This window comes from Micromys minutus (assembly GCF_963924665.1).
Source record: "Micromys minutus genome assembly, chromosome: 2".
Classification (NCBI taxonomy): Eukaryota; Metazoa; Chordata; class Mammalia; order Rodentia; family Muridae; genus Micromys; species Micromys minutus.
Window position 1 is genome coordinate 58,045,082 of NC_137971.1, and position 13,312 is coordinate 58,058,393.

At 46.9% G+C, this 13,312-nt stretch overlaps 1 protein-coding gene across 1 annotated transcript in view; it reads left to right on the top strand.

Annotated features, from left to right (window-relative positions):
* The window catches only part of CHID1 (chitinase domain containing 1), a 37,873-nt gene that overhangs the window by 2,135 nt on the left and 22,426 nt on the right, over window positions 1-13,312 (top strand). The window contains exons 2-7 of the mRNA XM_080911690.1: window positions 3,994-4,147; window positions 5,935-6,084; window positions 6,532-6,664; window positions 7,904-7,948; window positions 8,768-8,874; window positions 9,978-10,039. Of these exons, the coding sequence (XP_080767816.1) occupies window positions 4,028-4,147; window positions 5,935-6,084; window positions 6,532-6,664; window positions 7,904-7,948; window positions 8,768-8,874; window positions 9,978-10,039 (617 nt within the window). The 5' untranslated portion in view covers window positions 3,994-4,027. The remainder of the gene's footprint in view (window positions 1-3,993; window positions 4,148-5,934; window positions 6,085-6,531; window positions 6,665-7,903; window positions 7,949-8,767; window positions 8,875-9,977; window positions 10,040-13,312) is intronic.

Here is a 13,312-nt window from a genome sequence, read left to right on the forward strand (position 1 = left end):
GGTTTGTACACACAATTTGCACACATTAATACATTTCTTTGTAAGAAGCACCCAACATTTCTTGCTTTGAGTCTGCTTGAGAAACATTTGAAAGCTTCTGTTATAACTTTGTCAGCCTCACTAAGATAATCTTCCAGTGGGGAATGATTTATAGGCCCAGATATAGCATGTTCTCCATTGTTAGCTTGGTATAAAGCTAGAGCAAAGACTCAAGGAGACCAAATTTATAACATTCCACTCTGTGTACAGGGTTTTCTGCCCAAAGGATAGTTTTTAATGCTTGGAGACCAAACACATTTTGATGTAAGAATGCTGTGAGACCCTAGGAGTCTGCTATGTGAAGAACATGATGGAGAATTTGCCCTAATGGTTGTTAGAGCAGTAGGAGCCATGGAAGATGCATTAGCTTGGACTACTGCATATCATAACATGACTCACCCATGCACACCCTAGTAGTCTAGAAAGTTGGGTCACTCCCCACTCCATCTTTTAGACAGGGTTCTTCTATATAACTGCCCTGTCTTGGAACTTGCTTTATAGACCAGGCTGGCCTGGAACTTAGATATGCCCCTGCCTCTGTCTCCCGAGTGCTGGTATTAAAGGTTTATGCCACAATGTCTGGCTAGGACCCCACCTTTTTTAAAAAGGTTTTGTTTTTTAAAGCACACATACATGTTTGTGTCTCCGTATGAGCATCTGAGTGCAGGTATTTATAGAAATAAAAATAGAGTATCAGATCCCCTGGAACTGGGGTTATAGGTAGTTGTGAATACCTGACATAAATGCGTATCTCAGGTCCTCTATAAGAGCAGTATATACTCTTGATTGCTGAGCCATCTCCTCAGCACACCCCACCTCTCTTTGGTGAGTGGGTATTTGGAGTTGTTCCCAGGGCCTCATACATTCTAGAGAAGTGCTGGATAGATTACTGAACTATATTTCCAGCCCCCTCCAACCCCCACAATTTTATTTTGAGAAAAGGTCTTGATAAGTGCTCAGGTTAGTTTAGTACTCTGTAGTACAGACAGGCCTTAAACTTGTACTTCAGGCCCCAAGTAGTAGGATTGTAGGCCTGGGCCACTGGCTGGACATCTTTCTCCCTTTCTTCCTATAGGTATAAAGTCAGAGGTCAGGGGATAAGGAGGTGTTTGGCAGAGGGGTTTTAGACAGTGTGAACAATGGCCAGCTGCATGTCTAGGCAACAGATAAATTAGTAGAAACCCAAGATCACAGGGCACCTGGGCATACTCTCAGTCCTGGACTACTTACATCAACTTTCTTCTTTTCTTCTGTGACCCAGTTTTTCACCCAAGGAACAAGAAGCCTTGCTTATGTAGGAGCTGAGGCTAACAACATCCCTGTGAGCTCGGGTAGTCATAGTCCCACTGACCGGGCAAGCTGTGAGTTTTTCTGGGCCACTGGTCTCAACCTGGTACTGTGCTTAGGATTTTCCATTCCCTGGGGGTATGGGCCACAGAGTCTAAGCTTCACGGTTGTTAGGACAAGGTGGTGAGCTTGGGTAAAGTGAGATACAGGAAGTTATCTATTAATTCTCATTTTGTCATAGGGGAGAAGCTGGTGCAGTGGGAGACTAGGGTGAGAGAGTCATGGATCTTATTCCTCTAAACAGCCAGCTTTTAGAACAATCACTGCCTTTCCTGGAGGCTTCAACCATCCAGCATTATTTTATGCTCTCTATAGTTTTCCTGAGTCCTCAGAGACTCGGGTCTAGGCTATTTTCTAGTGGAATCTTCCTGCTTTGTCTTACTCAAAGACCATGTGAGTCATAGCTTCATATGTGTGTTGGTGTTCTGAGGTATCAAAGCTTGGAGGCTTATTGCCACAATCCCAGCTTTCCTCAGGCCACACCAGGAGCAGTGTCAGGAAATTGACAGCATAAGAAAGCAGAAGGGAAACTAGTAATCATCCAGGAGGTCATGGGACCAGGCAGGAGGGCATCAGGGTGGACCTATCTCTAATCTACTGCTATTGGCTCATACCCTGCCTAGCTGGGCTTCCTGAGGGTTTTCAACCTAGGTTCTGGCATCCCTAGGTGCTCTTGACCACAGGGGGAAGCTTTATTGCTCACCTGTTGGGCAGTGGGCTGGAGGCCTCCATAGAATGTTCCTGAGCTTTTGTAGCCCTCCTCACTTAACCTAGTAGACTGTGTATTACCAGGGACACAAGACTAGATGGATACATTTTTGCATCCCTTGTCTTGAAGTCCCATTGAGGGAATGGCAGACCAGCTGGGCAGTGTCTATTCAGAATTTCCTAAGATCTAAATGAGAATTGTGCAACTAATGAGAATTCAATGCAGAAAATAGAAGTAAAGAGATAGCCAGTAGTTCCCTATCTGCTTCTGGTTTTGTTCCTTACATGCTTTTCTGTGTGAGCATATGCACATAAAAACAATAGTGTTAGGCTTAGAGTGATGGTCTGTGCCTGTAATTCTGGCACTTGGGAGGCTGCAGCAGGAGGATCTTGAGTTGGAGGCTAGCTGAGATGGTCCTAGCATGATCCTGTCTCAAAGAATTGGAAAGGAAACTGGCTGTTCTGCGGAAATGCAGTTCTGTAGTGTTTTTACGTTGGTCACAGACAGTCACAGGCACCTCCATGCTTGTCTGTGCTCCACTATCGGAAGTACCCAGTCCCTAAGCTTAGTTCCTGTGTGTGGGACATCCTTTAAGTGAAACTTGTAAAAGGAAGGAAGTGTATGGTGGACACTGTAATATTTATGGCCACATTGTCATTCATAAAAGCCTTTCCGAGCTGGAATTCCCACTTAGCCCAGGAGTTAGTTGTTTTCCCAGGAAGCATTCTTTGTAACCCTTCACATGCTGAGTGGAGACACCATCTTATGTCTCATCTGTGTTTGCTTCTTTCATTTTTAGGTATCTAAAATTTTAGGTATCTCTAAGTATCTCAGTATTTTGAACCCTGTTGTTTGTATAGTGGGATCTTGTTTTCTGGATGTCCTTGTATTTGTTTACTTATTTTTGAGACAGAGTTTCCAGTGGCAGGCTGGCTTCCATACCCATAGCTGGCCTTGGAACTCCTGATTCTCCTGCCTCAAACCAAGTTCTGGGCTACAGACATGTGCTACCATCTCTGGCACTTTTATTTGTAAGATTTCTTTGAATTTTATGGATAGTTGTGGGTAGGAATTTGTCAAATGTGTCTCAAGTTAAGTTTTTCTGACTAACTTGTTTTTAAATTTGCTTTATATTTCCAAAATAAAAGTTTTACATTGGATATTTTTAAGTCTTGAGACAGGGTCTTGGTATGTTGCCTCAACTAGCTATAATATCCTTGATATCAAGCATGCTTTTTGTTTCAGTCTCTCTGGTAGCTAACATTATAGGCACTTAACACAGTGCCCAGCTTTAAAATTTCATTTATTTTTATTTAATGTGCATTGATGTTTTAACTACATGTACATCTGTGTGAGGGTGTCAGATCCCCTGGAACTAGCATTATAGACAGTCATGAGCTGCTATGTAGATACTAGGAATTGAACCGGGGTCCTCTGGAAGAGAAGGCAGTGCTTTTAACCTCTGAGCCAACTCTTCCAGCACCGAAAGTTGAACATTTTTAAATATTAAACTTTGATGATGCTCTCTTTTCTATTCTCTCTCCTTATTGAAATACTTGAAAAAGGTTTCTCTACCCTGGGATTACATAAGTTGTTGCCCATAGTTTGTTCAATTACCTTCTGTGGCTTCATTATTTTACAAATTGGCTGAGGTTTCTTTTGATTTGAGGGGAATGTGGGAGCCAGTTTTCCTAGATGACTGGCTGTGGTCAGAAGGGCATCTTTGGACAGCCTGTAGTTGTCCAAGGGTACCTGGTGATCCAGGCAGAGGAACCTCAAAGTAACCAGGGCTGGCGTAAGGACACTAACTCAAGCCTATTAGTATAAATATACTTGTCTAGTTCATGCCACATCTCTGTGCTTATCGTCCGCCTTCATGTGCTTCTTTCTTTCTGCAGCCCCCGAGACCCAGAGGTTGGTTCCTGCTGTGACATGCCCACCATGTGGCCCCTTCTTCATGTCCTCTGGCTTGCTCTGGTTTGTGGCTCTGTTCACACCACCCTGTCAAAGTCAGATGCCAAAAAAGCTGCCTCAAAGCTGCTGCTGGAAAAGGTAGGGAACTCAAGGTGACCACAGTGGCTAAAACCTAACCTATCCTTTCTGGCTAGGATCTTTGTGAATCAGGACATAGGAAAGACTTGGCTCCTTACACAGCTTTCTGACATCCCAACAGACAGCCTGTATGGCTCTGGGGATGGAGCTTGCTAAGATGTGGTTTTACAGCCATTACCTTCCCTGCTCAGACTCTGTGTCCTGTGAGAATTTCCCTCTTCTATTTGCCTTTCCTATCCCATGGTTGTTGAATTTTCTCCTTTACAGCTCAAGTTGTGTTTCCATCCTGGCCCTTGTGCTGTTCTTTTGGGATATTCCTAGGGATTGCAAACCCAAGGTTAGGCCCCCATCCACTTAACTCCTTAGGTCCAACAGTCTCCATGCTGCTGGCCAGGCTGCTGACACAGGACCATACTATGACCCAGGCCTGGACTTATAGATGCTTTGTATCTTGGAGCAGATGACCCATACAGTGGGCATCTCTGTCTGTGCTGGATAGTTTTATGTCAATTTGACACAAGCTAAAGTTATCTGACAGGAGGGAATTTCAATTAAGAAAATGTGTCCACACTAGGATGGGGGTTGTACACACCTTTAATGCCAGAACTTGGGAGGAAGAAGTAGAAGGATCTTTATGAGTTTGAGGTCAACCTGGTCTACAGAGTTAGTTCCAGGACAGTCAAGGCTACACAGACAAACCTTGTCTGGGAGAACCGGGGGTAGGGGTGGGTAGGCCGGGAGGGGGGGTGCTTTATAAAATGGGTTGTAAGCAAGCCTGTGGGGCATTTTCTCAATTATTGTGGGTGGTACCATTCGTATGCTGGTGGTCCTGGGTTCTATAAGAAAGCAGCCTGAAGGCTGGAGAAGGTTAAGAGCACCGACTGCTCTTCCAGAAGTCCTGAGTTCAGTTCTCAACAACCACATGGTGGTGCACAACCATCTATAAAGTGATATGATGCCCTCTTCTGGTGTGTCTTAAAACAGCTACAGTATATTTATATACCTAAATAAATAATTTTTTAAAAAAAAGAGAGCAGACTGAGCAAGCCGTGATGAGCAAGCCAGTAAACAGCACCCCTCCATCACCTCTGCATCAGCTCTTGCCTCCAGGTTCCTGCCCTGTTTGAGTTCCTGACCTGAATTCCAACAGTGAGGAACAGTGAGATGGAAGTGTAAGCCAAATAAACCCTTTCCTCCACAAGTTGGTTTTCTGGTGATTCATCACTGCAATAGAAACCCTAAGACAGTGTCTCTCATAGAAAGACCAGGGAATCAAACGCTACTAGAGAAGGCTGAGCTGGGCCCCCAAAGAGTGGATAGAACTGGCAAGGTGAGAACCTGATGGAGGACTTCTAGGAGCAGAGGTCAGAGAGAGGCAGATATATTAGCTTCCTGGTCAGGGACTTGGCATGGTTGTGGGATAGCACGTTCTTGACACATCCTCAGTGTAGGACCTGGGTACCTTGATGGGTATCCAGTGGTTTGAGTGCTAAATACCAAACTTCATATGTAAAAGGAGCCACTTCTGCCAGATCTCCAGCCCAAAGTAAGGGCTGAATAGCCCCTGAAAAATGCTACTGTGCTTAGTGGGTACTAGAACCCTTCTGAAATAAGTCACTTGCTATGGCCTTAATCCTCTTCCCACAAGGGTAGATCAGCAGTTCCATGTTAATACAGAGACATGGTCCATTGCTAAATGGAATAGACTGGCTGCTGTCACTGTTGGTTCGAATGCCACATTCCGTGCTGAGAGGTCAGACAGCTTGTTCCTCTCCCTTTTGTTTCAGACTCAGTTTTCGGATAAACTTGTCCAAGATCGGGGACTGGTGGTGACGGATGTCAAAGCTGAGGATGTGGTTCTTGAACATCGTAGCTACTGCTCAGCAAGGGCTCGGGAAAGAAACTTTGCTGGAGAGGTCCTAGGCTATGTCACTCCGGTAAGTCGAGAGTTTTGTGGTACAGAAAAGGGCTGTCCTCGTGGCTGGTGTTTTGCTGCCCATGGATCCTGCTGCTGTGAAACTGTAGGAGCGATGCTCACATGAAGATGTCAGAGGGTTTTCTTGGGGCTTGCTCCATATGGTTTTAGGTGATCCCCATCAATGCTTCCTGAGTGTAGAGGAGGGTTCTAGTGCTATTTGGTTCATGGTGGGGAATTGTAGAGCCCTGGTGAAGGGACATGAGCCGGAATCCCAGAGAGTGGGCTGCAGTCCCAGTAGTTTTGCAGAGTGGAAAAGAAAATCTCAGGCAGAGGACTGGTGGCAGCTCAAGCCCAGCTCTGATACTGATGGCTGTCCTGGGCATGTCTGAAGCATCAAGTGACAGCATCCCAGACATGCAGGTATGTATTTACTTGTTCTCTGTCTGCCCTCTCCTTGCTCTGCCAGTGGAACAGCCATGGCTATGATGTTGCCAAGGTCTTTGGGAGCAAGTTCACACAGATCTCACCAGTCTGGTTGCAGCTGAAGAGACGTGGTCGTGAGATGTTTGAAATCACAGGCCTCCATGATGTGGACCAAGGTTTTTCTATTTCCTTTTTATCTGTATTTGCCCTGAAGGCTAAATATGATAGTGTGAATGTGTCTGTGTGAGTATAAAAGTGTAGTGTGTATGTGTGTCTGTTGGTCTGTCGGTCTGAGTGTCTGAGAGTATGTGACTCTGGTTATATACTTGCTTTGTTTTGTTTTGTTTTGTTTTGTTTGAGACAGGGTCTGACTATGTGGTTCTGGCTGCCCTGGAACTCCAGGCTGGCTTTGAACTCACAGAGATCCATCTGCCTCTGCCTCCCAAGTGCTGGGATTAAAGGTGTGCACCACCACAGCTGGCTAGGTTATGTATTATGACTAATGAGTATCAGTGTGATTGTATATAAATATATCGATTGTGGCTCTGCTATTATAGGTCTGTTATCCCTTCTACTCAGGAGGTTGAAGCAGTAGAATTACAAATTCAAGGCCTGTCTGTGTGTGACTCTGGATATGACTGTAGGAGTGTAACCTTGAGAGGTATCAAGTGTGACTAGGTGTGTAACTGAGTGTAAATATGATAGACATGTAGTTTGCTGTCTCACACCACACAGCTGGGCTCAAAGTGAAGTCAGAGTGTGAGGAATGGCCTGCCAGGTAAAGGCAGTCCCTGAGATGGTCACCACTGTGAGGTCTGAAAGGTTGGTCAGCTACAGGGGGTGAGATACTGTTCCTGAAGATGACAGATTGAAGGACACTGGGAATTTGAGCCTTCTCCTGTCCTTGCTGACTACAGTGCCAGGAGCTGTTCAACATTCCTTCTCTTTAATGCCAGGGCTACATGTGAGTATAGGAAGGCAGGCTCTGAGTGACGTGGGCAGCTGGGAGGGAATGATTGGCTTCCCCTTTTCTGTCTCTTCTCTAGTGCTCTGCATTTGGTGTCCAAAGAAGAAGATAGGCTGCATCAGGACACTTCACTGATGACACACACTGTTGGAAGGGGCCTAGATAATGTACACAGCTGAACCACATTAGGCCTCTGACAGAATTAACAAGAGAGGGTTGGCTGGGTTTGGAGTTGTTAGACCAGGAGTGGTTTTTCCCAATGCTGTTGTGAAGATCTGGGGAAGCTGATGAGAGGAAGGGACCAGGGGCAGGAAGAGGGAGTAGACTAGAATAGAGGGAAGATAGGAGTGACTATAAGGTCGACCTGAACCAGGAGAGGAGTAGGAATGGTCTGGATCTTTGGACTGGACATATGCTCTCTACTTACTGTCCCTTTTATCTCTGACAGGGTGGATGCGAGCTGTCAAGAAGCATGCCAAAGGTGTGCGCATAGGTGAGTCCAGCGGGCCTGGGCATGGTCAGGAGAGCAGCCTCAGCCCTAACACGTAGATAGCACAACTTTCCTGTGAGTAGACAGGTACCTAAGGTCCTTGCATGTTCCTTTCCATCTAGGCTGTGCTACTTGGGGGTATATCTCTCCCCTGAATGCTCTGAGTAGTCATCTGAGCTTGGCCACCAACACCTCCCTCCTTGGCTGGTGATTTTCCTGCATACTGCTCCCTTTTCCTTCTTTCTTCCTGTCTTCCTGAGTTACTAAGTTTCCTGGTGCTAGACCCTAGGCTGGGCCTGAGGGTAGGTGATGTTGCCCCTACCCTGCCTGTGCCTCTGAGGCTCATAGCTGGTATGGGAAGGAAAACTTTCCAGAAGAACAGCAGGAACCTGAAGGCAGCAGAGGAAGCCTATAGAGTTCAGGCTTAGGGGTAGCTACTGGAGGCTCAGAAGCAATGACAGGAGAGGACCCATCATTCCATCCCTGTGGTACAGAAGTGGAAGCCATCAGGTCAGACTGAGGTAGATAGATTAGTAGCATCAAAGATCCAGATGAACTGGGGGTCTAGCCCAGCCAGTTTCCTGAAAGGTGGGCCCTAGAGGTTTTTGATAGATTAGCATCTCCTTATTCTTTCCTTCCTCCTGCCAGGCTCTGTGGGTATAGGATGCCTGCACTGGGTAGATCCATGATTGCCTCGGGTGGCCTCCTTGCTTGTCATTGGTCTGACTGGTCTGAGAGCCAAGGGAACACTTGGACAAGCAGCAGAGGGCAGTTCAGTGTTTCTTGGCGGTGATCTTTCTGTGTGTTCTCTCTTGCCACCAGTGCCTCGGCTTCTGTTTGAAGACTGGACTTACGATGATTTCCGAAACGTCCTAGACAGTGAGGATGAGATAGAAGAGCTCAGCAAGACTGTGGTACAGGTGGCAAAGGTGAGACACACGTGTTCCTCAGGACCTCAGAGCTCAGACAAAACTTGGAGCACCAGCCACCAGACCCCTCCCCAGACAGGCTGTACAGTCTGCTCCCAACTTCCCTCCTTGTCTTGCTTCGCTTCCTCTCTGAGGCTCCCAAAGGGCCCCCACCTGGACCCTTCATGTGTTTGTTTGTTTGTTTTTCAAGACATGTTTCTCTGTGTGGCCTTGGCTGTCCTAAAACTTGCTCTGTAGACCAGGATGGCTTCAAACTCATAGATTCACCTGCCTCTGCCTCCAGAGTGCTGAGACTAAGGGTGTGCGCCACCACTGCTTGGCCCTCTTCTTTTTGCTGTCACATATTGTTGTGTGCATGTGTGTCAAGGGGAAATGGCACGGTGTGTAGAGGGCAGAGGACAGCTTGCTGGACTTACTTTTCTACCATGTGAATTCCAGGACTCATACTCAGGTTTTCAGGCTTGGCAGAAAGCTCCCTTACCTCCTAAGTTATCTCAGTAGCCTTTTTTACTTATATTTTTGGGGGCATAATTTCACAAAGTCTAGACTAACTTTTCAATTTACTGTGTAGCTTAGGCTAGACTTGAATCTCTGACCCATCAGCCTCTACTTCCCAAGTCTGAGATTATAGGTAGTATGACCTGGCTCTTCTTGCTTGACTTTTTTCTTGGTTATCTTCTTATATAACCCATATCACCTAGGGTGAATAGCATACGCCCCACTCAGGATTTACCACCTCTTACTGGTAGCTTTGGGGGTTTCAGAGGTGGGAAAGTTTTTATCTCTGGGCCAGAAAACTTCCTTTGGCTAAAACCCCATAACTTCCGGAGGTGAGACCATCCCTACTGGCCATCAGGATGTCTGGGCTACTGCAGGGGTGGAGAAGTATGGGCACCTGAGGACCTCTGCCCTTCTGACTACTCTGGCATAACCCTGCCCCTGCTGCCTGCTTCAGAGGCACTAGTAAGTGAGTAGTGCAGACCTGGGTCTTGCCTCATAAGTGACTGGGCTACTTTGCCATGTGGGCCGAGCCAGTGGTATCTCTTATGTCTTTCCCAATCCTCCTAGATTCCCATTTCTCCTCACCTGCCCATTTCTTTCAGAACCAGCATTTTGACGGTTTTGTGGTGGAGGTCTGGAGCCAGTTGCTGAGCCAGAAACATGTGTGAGTTGGGATGTGGGCAGCTGCTTAGTTCTCTTTCTGGCCCTTTGTTTGGAGAAGCCAGAGGAAGAACCAAGGGAGAGAGAATCTGCCTGGAAGGGCCTTCCTTCCCCAGCCTCTGGGCTCTGGGTTGGGGATGGGACCCTCTAAAAGGTGCAAGCCTACCCAGAGAAGCCATGAATAGCCATAGGGCAAGCAGCTTGTCCTGACCACATCACTGTGCTAGTCTGGAGGCCCTTCTAGGTTGGCTAAAGGAAATGGGGGATCCTCCCCAAGAGGACTGAATGAGAGAAGGGTGGCTGGGACTGTGCTATAGATGTTCAGCTTAGATCGAAGTACAGATTTCCTCACTGAGCACAAAGAAGACTGCCTGGGACATTAAAAAGAGACTGGTCGAGTGTGGCCAACACCTGGGGTGTGATGGTCCCAATGTTTACTGGGGAAGGAATGTCCAATTACATAGAAACAGTCTATTGGGAGGAGGCTGTAGAAGGCCCTTATGTCCCCTTGCTGCCACAGTACCAGCCAACAGCCGAAACATCTTAAACTTACAGGATCCTACTACCCTTTGCCAGTGAGACCAGGAAGGAGAGAATTGTGCAAAGTGCCGGCAGCTCCGACACAGCCTAAGGCTGGCTGTGGTGCTGAGGAATGGTCCCTCCTTGATCCTTAACTCAGGCTATTTAGCTTCTGAAACATCTACCTTATTTAGCTCTGCAAAAATGGGAGTTCTACTCTTTAGAAGATGACACAAGAACCTTTTGCCCTGCATAGGACTGGTGCTGTCTGGGTGTACCCTCAGTAGAGGTTTACATGGTTCATAGCAGATGTTGGAGCAGTAGAGGCTCTGGAATCTGCTCCACCTCCTTTTCTTGCGTAAGAGAGTTCTGTTTGTGCTTTTTAAGTCACAACTCAGAATTGACTTAGCCACTCTCCTGTCCTTCTACTGTCTCTGAGGTTCCTCCTTCCCCTTTGTCACTCTTAGAGATTTTGCTATATGCAAAAAACTGTAGGTCTCAGCTCTGTCCACTTGGAGGCAGCATCCCCACACGTATCTCTTGTAGCCTGCAAAGGAGGTTCTGGTAAGATGAAGCACTGTAGAGGTGGGAATGATTTGATGAAGGGATGTTCATTCTGAGAGCCTAGAGGATGTGCCTAGTGCCAGATGTGCCTGGGCCTTGCCCAAATGAAAGACCCCAATCAGAGGCCACCACAAGGGGAGAAGTGTGTCCCTGGGTTAGTGAGAATCTTCTGCCTCCAGTACCCCTGAAAGGACCACAGCTCTGGCCTGAGAGTTAGGTGCCCAGACTCTTAGCCATGTCACATCTCCAGACCCAACTTTGTGTCCTTGCTGAACAGAGGACACTACCAGAGCTGACTCCACTGCAAGCCAGACTTTCTTTTAATTCTGGAGACTACAGATAATCAGAGATTTGCTATAATTTATTTGTGTTTCAGCACATTAAGTAGGCAGTGAGACACAATTGCATTGTGTCTAGGCTCCCAATAGATCATGAATATCATATAAGAGGTCCAGGGGTGGGAGTCTCAGAGTCTGCTGTAGGAGATGTGGAGGTAGGAGTAGCCTCCATGAACCTTTGTGCTCAGGGGACAGTGCAGAGCTCTTTGCAGAGCAGGAATGGGGCTGAGGCATAGATAGTGGCCAGACTCCTGAGCCCCAAAATCAATTTAGTTTATAATTTCTTTGGATACTGCCCCCAGAAGGAGCCTGGTTGATATAAGACGCAATAGAAATATTTAAGGAGAGTACTGCTCTGGTTGCCATTTCCTGCCTCTCATTATTGTAAGTATCTATCTTGGATTTGAAGAGTTAAGACACATGTTTGGCACATACGTGTTTGTCCTTAGTCCAAGGTGATGATAGGGCCCATGACTTTTGGTCTCAGGAGACAGCCTGTTGTCCAGCTTTCCCAGAGCCTAGTGGAACTGTGTGACTCATCTCTGGGAACTTTTCTTCAGATTGACATATGTCACAATTATCTTTCCTTAGGCAGGAGCTGCTAGTCATGGCAGGAGAGGCTATGCAGGCAGCCTTTAGGGCCACCTAGTTTTAGGTTTCTATTAGAGCAGGTCCCACCTAGTATCCTGGTCTGCTTAGGCTCCCCATCAAAGGCCCTTCTTCAGGGAAGGTGCCAACCCCTGATCCCTATGAAGTAAGTTTGGACCCCTAATGTATGCAGTGCTGTGGGCAGCAGTCTGGCTGTAGCCAGCCCTACTCAGAAATTAATTCCATTTATGGGGCTCATCCCAGCAAGCACCACAGGTCTTATAGTAGTAATCTCTCTAAAATGTGTTGGTAGCAGTGGCAGGGGGAAGTGATGGCTGCTGGAAACAGTAGATTTTTGGGGTATATCAGCTCTGTGGTAACCCTGTCTCTAGAAGATGCTGCCCCCTCAGTAATATGGGAGAGAGACTGCTAACCAAGTGCCCCCATTGCGGTCCTATCCCAGTGTACTAGTCCTAAAGCTGGGCTCAGTGGCTTCTGGTCACATGCATTGGCCACTTGGCACAAGCTCAGAGATTTTCCACCTGCAGGATCTGTTGGCTAAGTCTTTTATGAGCTAAGTCTACTCCCAGTCCCTGTCTGGGGTACTCTTATAGAGTCCCTGTGTCTAGAATGGCTGTAGTGTGGGCTCTTGAGAGGGAGGAAGTAGGCTCATACTTGTCTTCTGGAAGCCCCAAGAGTGGTCTTAGGCACCTCTTAGTCTTTAGGTCTCACATGCCCTGGAAAAAGATCATCATGCTGTTATCCTGCAGTCAGGCAGAAGGGTCTTCCTTTGTAGTGTTGGCTTTCCATATCCCTCTGTTACTTCAATGTGTGGGCAGCATTCTTCTGGTTCACCTGTATGAGTGATGTAACGCCACCTGCAACCTGCAAAGAAGGACAGACAGCTAGAACTTGAGTGCCCTTTAGCCCCTCATCACTAGAGTTGTAACACTGGAATCACGGATACTCAGGTTGAAAAGCTATACTTCAATTTGGGTCACATCAGCGAGAGTGAAGCCATTGCTGTCCATTGTTGGCCAATGAGAGAACTCTAGATCATCTACAGAGATGTACTAGGGATGAGTCTTGCATCTAGTAAGGTACTCAGCTTTGGCTGTGCAAACGTAAGACTTGTCAACCTGTCTGCAGATGGAGCTGTTCCTGAAGGTCCAGCTGTACAGAGGGAGGGAAGACTTTTCTTTACAAAGCAGTAGTGGAACCTCCTTGAGTGAGCATAGCATAACAAACCTGACCTTATAGCAGTTGCA